The sequence below is a fragment of the Rhinichthys klamathensis genome, unplaced genomic scaffold (assembly GCF_029890125.1).
Source record: "Rhinichthys klamathensis goyatoka isolate OS25496 unplaced genomic scaffold, OSU_Roscu_1.1 h1tg000752l_1, whole genome shotgun sequence".
Taxonomy (NCBI): Eukaryota; Metazoa; Chordata; class Actinopteri; order Cypriniformes; family Leuciscidae; genus Rhinichthys; species Rhinichthys klamathensis.
In genome coordinates, this window is record NW_026607159.1 from 27501 (window position 1) to 34403 (window position 6903).

Genomic DNA, 6903 nt, shown 5'->3' on the forward strand with positions numbered 1-6903 from the left:
ACACTCGTGCACACACTAGGAATGTGACGGTGAAGATATTTTAATCGAAATGTGACAACATCGGCGTCACCGGCGGTTTTTTTTAAATCGCTAATTTGTAAGCGAAACTGAAAGCGCGCGTCTGCACAGGTGTCCGTAACGGAGCGGAGGAGAGTGTAAATAATTCCTACTATAGGAATAGACTGCAAACGCTCGCTCTGCTACGCAACGAACGCCCGCACCGACGTGCGCTTTTTAATTCCACTTTCAAATCAGTGCCAGTTCGGGGGCAGATAGCTCGCATGTGGAGTTCATTAGCCTATCGTTCTCTATGAAAAACACAACAACGAAACAGTGCAATGACTAATGCGCTTAAACCAGCGCTTCTACAGGTCACATGCTCCGCCATGGTCTCGTCAGTCAGCTCCTCGCCCGTGAGGACTGAGACCCGACTCCTGCTCGCTCAGCGCTCGCTTTATTAGACACACACGTTCAGTCTGTTCTCTAACTGAACTAAATTTTATTTTTAATCAAATGTAATCGACGGTGCCGCGGGGGGCAAGAGATGAAACACCCGTCAACACCCGACTATTGCAGCATGCCTAATACACACTCTTACACACACTCATGGACATACACACTGGTACACACTCTCACGCACACTCGTACACACACTCATGGACATACACACTCGTACACACTCTCACGCACACTCGTACACACACTCATGGACATACACACTCGTACACACTCTCACGCACACTCGTACACACACTCATGGACATACACACTCGTACACACACTCGTACACACACTCATGGACATACACACTCGTACACACACTCATGGACACATACACACTCGTACACACACTCACGGACACATACACACTCCTACACACACTCATGGACATACACACTCGTACACACACTCACGCACACTCGTACACACTCTCACGCACACTCGTACACACACTCATGGACATACACACTCGTACACACTCTCACGCACACTCGTACACACACTCATGGACATACACACTCGTACACACTCTCACGCACACTCGTACACACTCTCACGCACACTCGTACACACACTCATGGACATACACACTCTCACGCACACTCGTACACACACTCATGGACATACACACTCGTACACACACACATGGACACATACACACACTCATGGACACACACACTCGTACACACACTCACGGACACATACACACTCCTACACACACTCACACTCCTACACACACTCATGGACATACACACTCGTACACACACTCACGCACACTCGTACACACTCTCACGCACACTCGTACACACACTCATGGACATACACACTCGTACACACACTCACGCACACTCGTACACACACTCATGGACACATACACACTCCTACACACACTCATGGACATACACACTCGTACACACACTCATGGACACATACACACTCCTACACACACTCATGGACACATACACACTCCTACACACTCATGGACATACACACACTCACGGACACATACACACTCCTACACACACTCATTGACATACACACTCGTACACACACTCACGCACACTCGTACACACACTCATGGACATACACACTCGTACACACACTCATGGACATACACACTCGTACACACTCTCACGCACACTCGTACACACACTCATGGACATACACACTCGTACACACTCTCACGCACACTCGTACACACTCTCAGGCACACTCGTACACACACTCATGGACATACACACTCGTACACACACTCACGCACACTCGTACACACTCTCACGCACACTCGTACACACACTCATGGACACATACACACTCCTACACACACTCATGGACATACACACTCGTACACACACTCATGGACACATACACACTCGTACACACACTCATGGACACATACACACTCCTACACACACTCACGCACACTCGTACACACACTCATGGACGTACACACTCGTACACACTCTCACGCACACTCGTACACACACTCATGGACATACACACTCGTACACACACTCACGCACACTCGTACACACTCTCACGCACACTCGTACACACACTCATGGACACATACACACTCCTACACACACTCATGGACATACACACTCGTACACACACTCATGGACACATACACACTCGTACACACACTCATGGACACATACACACTCCTACACACACTCATGGACATACACACTCGTACACACTCTCACGCACACTCGTACACACACTCATGGACATACACACTCGTACACACACTCATGGACACATACACACTCCTACACACACTCATGGACATACACACTCGTACACACACTCATGGACACATACACACTCGTACACACACTCATGGACACATACACACTCCTACACACACTCATGGACATACACACTCGTACACACTCTCACGCACACTCCTACACACACTCATGGACATACACACTCTCACGCACACACTCATGGACATACACACTCCTACACACACTCATGGACATACACACTCGTACACACACTCACGGACACATACACACTCCTACACACACTCATGGACATACACACTCCTACACACACTCATGGACACATACACACTCCTACACACACTCATGCACACATACACTTACACACACTCATGGACACACTCATGGACATACACACTCGTACACACACTCATGGACGTACACACACTCATGGACACATACACACTCCTACACACACTCACGGACATACACACTCGTACACACTCTCACGCACACTCGTACACACACTCATGGACATACACACTCGTACACACTCTCACGCACACTCGTACACACACTCATGGACATACACACTCGTACACACTCTCACGCACACTCGTACACACACTCATGGACATACACACTCGTACACACACTCATGGACGTACACACACTCATGGACACATACACACTCCTACACACACTCACGGACATACACAATCGTACACACTCATGCAGACTCGTACACACACTCATGGACATACACACTCGTACACACACTCATGGACATACACACTCTCACGCACACACACACACAGCAACCTTATTTTTAAAATTGCATGTAAAATGTAAACCCATGCTGTGTGTGTGTGTGTCAGGCCTCTGACAGCCTCCTATAAGACGGTGGAGATCTCCCGCCCGTCGGCTGCTAAGATCCGGAACCTGAACCCGGTGTTCGGGGGTCAGGGGCCGTTACTGACGGGCCTCCGTAACCTTGGCAACACCTGCTACATGAACTCCATCCTCCAGTGTCTGTGTAACACCGTTGCCATGGCGGAGTATTTCAACAGGAACTACTATCAGGACGACATCAACAAGTATGACATCACTCTAATCTGCATTACATCATCAGTCAGTGTGAATCCAGAGGAATCTGACTCTGTGTGTGTGTGTGCAGGGCTAATATCCTGGGCCACAAGGGCGAGGTGGCGGAGGAGTTCAGCGTGCTCATGAAGGCGCTGTGGTCGGGTCAGTATAAGATCATCAGCCCACAGGACTTTAAAGGAACCATCTGTAAGATCAACAGCCGCTTCTCGAGCTTCGAGCATCAGGACTCGCAGGAGCTGCTGCTGTTCCTCATGGACGGACTGCACGAGGACCTCAACAAGGTGTGTGGGAACGCCAGGAACACACACACACACACACACACACACAAATAAGGTGTAATGGGAACGCCAGGAAATTAAAAATGAGTGTCATGTTGAACAGAAAGACCCTAAAGCCTGTGTCTCTGTCTCTCTCACACACTCACACTCTTTCTCTCTCTCTCCGTCAGGCGGATAAGCGCAGGGGTTATAAGGAGGAGGACATCGATCACCTGGATGACGTGAGCGCTGCGGATCTGGCCTGGTCCAAACACAAGCTCCTGAACGAGTCCATCATCGTGGCTCTGTTCCAGGGCCAGTTCAAGTCCACGGTCCAGTGCATGAGCTGCCAGCACAAGTCCCGCACCTTCGAGACCTTCATGTACCTCACGCTGGAGATGACGGCCAGCAGCAAGTGCTCTCTGCAGGTCTCACACACACACACACACACACACACTCTGTGTGCGCAGACGCTGTCGTATACGCCGGTGTTCCGGGTCCTGTCAATATCCAGCCACTTCGCACAGCCATTGAAGAGGACTGGACCAACAGGCCACAGTCAAAACTGCACATTTTAGAGTGGCCTTTTACTGTGGCAGCCTAAGGCACACCTGTGCAGGAATCCTGCTGTGTAGTCAGCATCTTGATACGCCACACCTGTGAGGTGATGGATGAGCTCGGCACAGGAGAAGTGCTCACTAACACAGATTTAGACAGATTTGAGGACAATATTTGACAGAAATAGGCCTTTGTGTACATAGAAAAAGTCTTAGATCTTTGAGTTCAGCTCATTAAAAAAGGGGGCAAAACAAAAGTGTTGCGTTTATAATTTTGTTCAGTGTAGTTGTGACTTCGCTATAATCGCTACAGTGTTTGTCCTGCGTCAGGTGTCCATCTGAGCTTACCCTGCTGTCTCGTGTGTGTGTGTGTGTGTGTGTGTGTGTGTGTGTGTCCAGGACTGTCTGAAGCTGTTCCATAAAGAGGAGCGTCTGACCGACAGCAACCGCTTCTACTGCCGCCACTGTAAGACACACCGAGACGCCATCAAGAAGATGCAGATCTGGAAGCTGCCGCCCATCCTGCTGGTGCACCTGAAGCGGTGCGTGACGCCAGCACCTCGGCTCAGGGCTGTGGCCCTCAGGGGCCCTTCACCGGCCGCTCTAACATGGCCCAAACATGCTTTCAATGTTATTAATGTACTATATTTTAGTTTGGTAATGTTTTGTATTTTTAGGGGATTTTATGGTACTAAATTATATTTACGCTGTATTTATAATCAATTTATTCACTTTTTGAGCATAGAACTGAACATTTCCAGCTTAAAGGATAATTCCGGTATTTAACACTTTGAGTCTATTTTCTAGTTTGTTTTGGATGAACTAGAGTGGTGGACTTAGAAATGTTGACGATGGGTCCTGTCTCGACTTTTTGACTATTTTAGAATCGCCTCTGAGTGCTTCAGAGTGGATGTCTATGGGCATGCTCCAACATGTCCTTAAAACAACCCTTACGTTCGTTTTCAAAACTGTGCAACTCACCGAGTGGTTAGTGGTGTTCGTTGATGATTAAAAATAAATATATCGGCGCAATGTATGCTTTCAATCCGTGTTATTTGCTATATTGGAACTATTTTTTCAGATACCTCACAACCGCGTATAAACTTCCGCTCGATATTTGAGTCTGAAGCGTTAGCACACTCCCGGCCACTTGATGGCGACAACCACTTTGCCGCAGTTGCTCAGCTCACGCTAGCCTTCTGAGAGACGGAGAACCGAGTGAAAAGACTACAACCAAATGTAAACAGACCCCTTTCCGTTTCCGGTAGCGCAGTAATATCAACGAGCACTGAGTCCTCCAGCAGACATCATGCGATTTTAAAAAATGGCAAATAAAACACGACAGAAACTGTATTTCGCTACGCTACTTGTTTTGGAACATCAACGAACACCACTAACCACTCGGTGAGTTGCACAGTTTTGAAAACGAACGTAAGGGTTGTTTTAAGGTCATGTTTGAGCATGCCCATAGACATCCACTCTGAAGCGCTCAGAGGCGATTCTAAAATAGTCAAAAAGTCGAGACAGGACCCATCGTCAACATTTCTAAGTCCACCACTCTAGTTCATCCAAAACAAACTAGAAAATAGACTCAAAGTGCTAAATACCGGAATTATCCTTTAAACTGGTAAATCTTGAACGCTTTGGAGCGACAGACTGAAGTTTGATCTCTTCTCAGAGACGACACTCGGCAGATTATTGCTGAAGTGAAAACGGTTTTAAAAAGTGAACAAAGTGACAGAATTGTATGTGTATTGTTATGAAAAAATGCACAAAAATACTATTTAAAATTTTTATATGAAATATATATTTTGAAAATCACATTTTACTCTAAAACTGTGAGCAATTCAAAGCCGTAACTCTCCCCCAGTGTGTTCCGCATGTGAGCCGATCTCTCAGTAAACGAGCGTCAGTGAGAGTGTGTTCGGCTGCAGTTCCACACGCTTCCACTAGAGGAAACTCTCATTCACTTACAATGCGCTCGTTTCTGACCGCGAGGAGCACAAGTGTGACCGTTGTTATCAGGACCATTAAACCTGTTCGAATCACTTCCATGATTTTGTGTGTTCACACAGCAAGTGCCAAAACCTTTACCAAGTTTCATACCATTCCGATGAAGAAAATAAATAATAATTTTCGGTCAAAAATCAGACGTGTGAAACGTGTTCTTGTGTTTATAACAGGTTTAAGTATGACGGCCGGTGGCGTGAGAAGCTGCAGACGCTGGTGGACTTCCCGCTGGATAATCTGGACCTGTCGCAGTACGTCATCGGGCCCAAACACAACCTGAAGAAGTACAACCTGTACGGCGTATCTGTGAGTACCCACCTCACGACACACACACACACACACACACACACACACACACGTGAACATGTTGCAGACGCTGTAACGTGTGTTCTCCTCCACAGAATCACTACGGCGGGATGGACGGCGGCCATTACACGGCGTACTGCAAGAACCCGCTCAAGCAGCGCTGGTTCAAGTTCGACGATCACGAGGTTTCCGAGATCTCGGCCGCCAACGTTCGCTCGGCCGCCGCGTACATCTTCTTCTACTCCTCCCTGTGATGGGAGAGCGACAGCTCGTCACCGTGGCGACTGGGTGATTGACACACAGTGGGCGGAGCTGACACCTCTGCTGATGATCGCGTCTCTCTCTCTCTCTCTCTCTCTCTCTCTCTCTCTGGGCGATACAGGAATCCCAACGCATTCGGAGCGTCGGCCTGACGTCACGTGACGTGATTTA

General features: G+C 48.1%; 1 protein-coding gene across 1 annotated transcript in view; it reads left to right on the forward strand.

Annotated features, from left to right (window-relative positions):
- The window catches only part of usp8 (ubiquitin specific peptidase 8), a 27567-nt gene extending 20714 nt beyond the window's left edge, over window positions 1-6853 (forward strand). The window contains exons 14-19 of the mRNA XM_056242785.1: window positions 3113-3331; window positions 3412-3622; window positions 3790-4026; window positions 4555-4697; window positions 6339-6471; window positions 6567-6853. Coding sequence (XP_056098760.1) covers window positions 3113-3331; window positions 3412-3622; window positions 3790-4026; window positions 4555-4697; window positions 6339-6471; window positions 6567-6725 — 1102 coding nt within the window. The 3' untranslated portion in view covers window positions 6726-6853. The remainder of the gene's footprint in view (window positions 1-3112; window positions 3332-3411; window positions 3623-3789; window positions 4027-4554; window positions 4698-6338; window positions 6472-6566) is intronic.
- The last annotated feature ends 50 nt before the right edge of the window (window positions 6854-6903 follow it).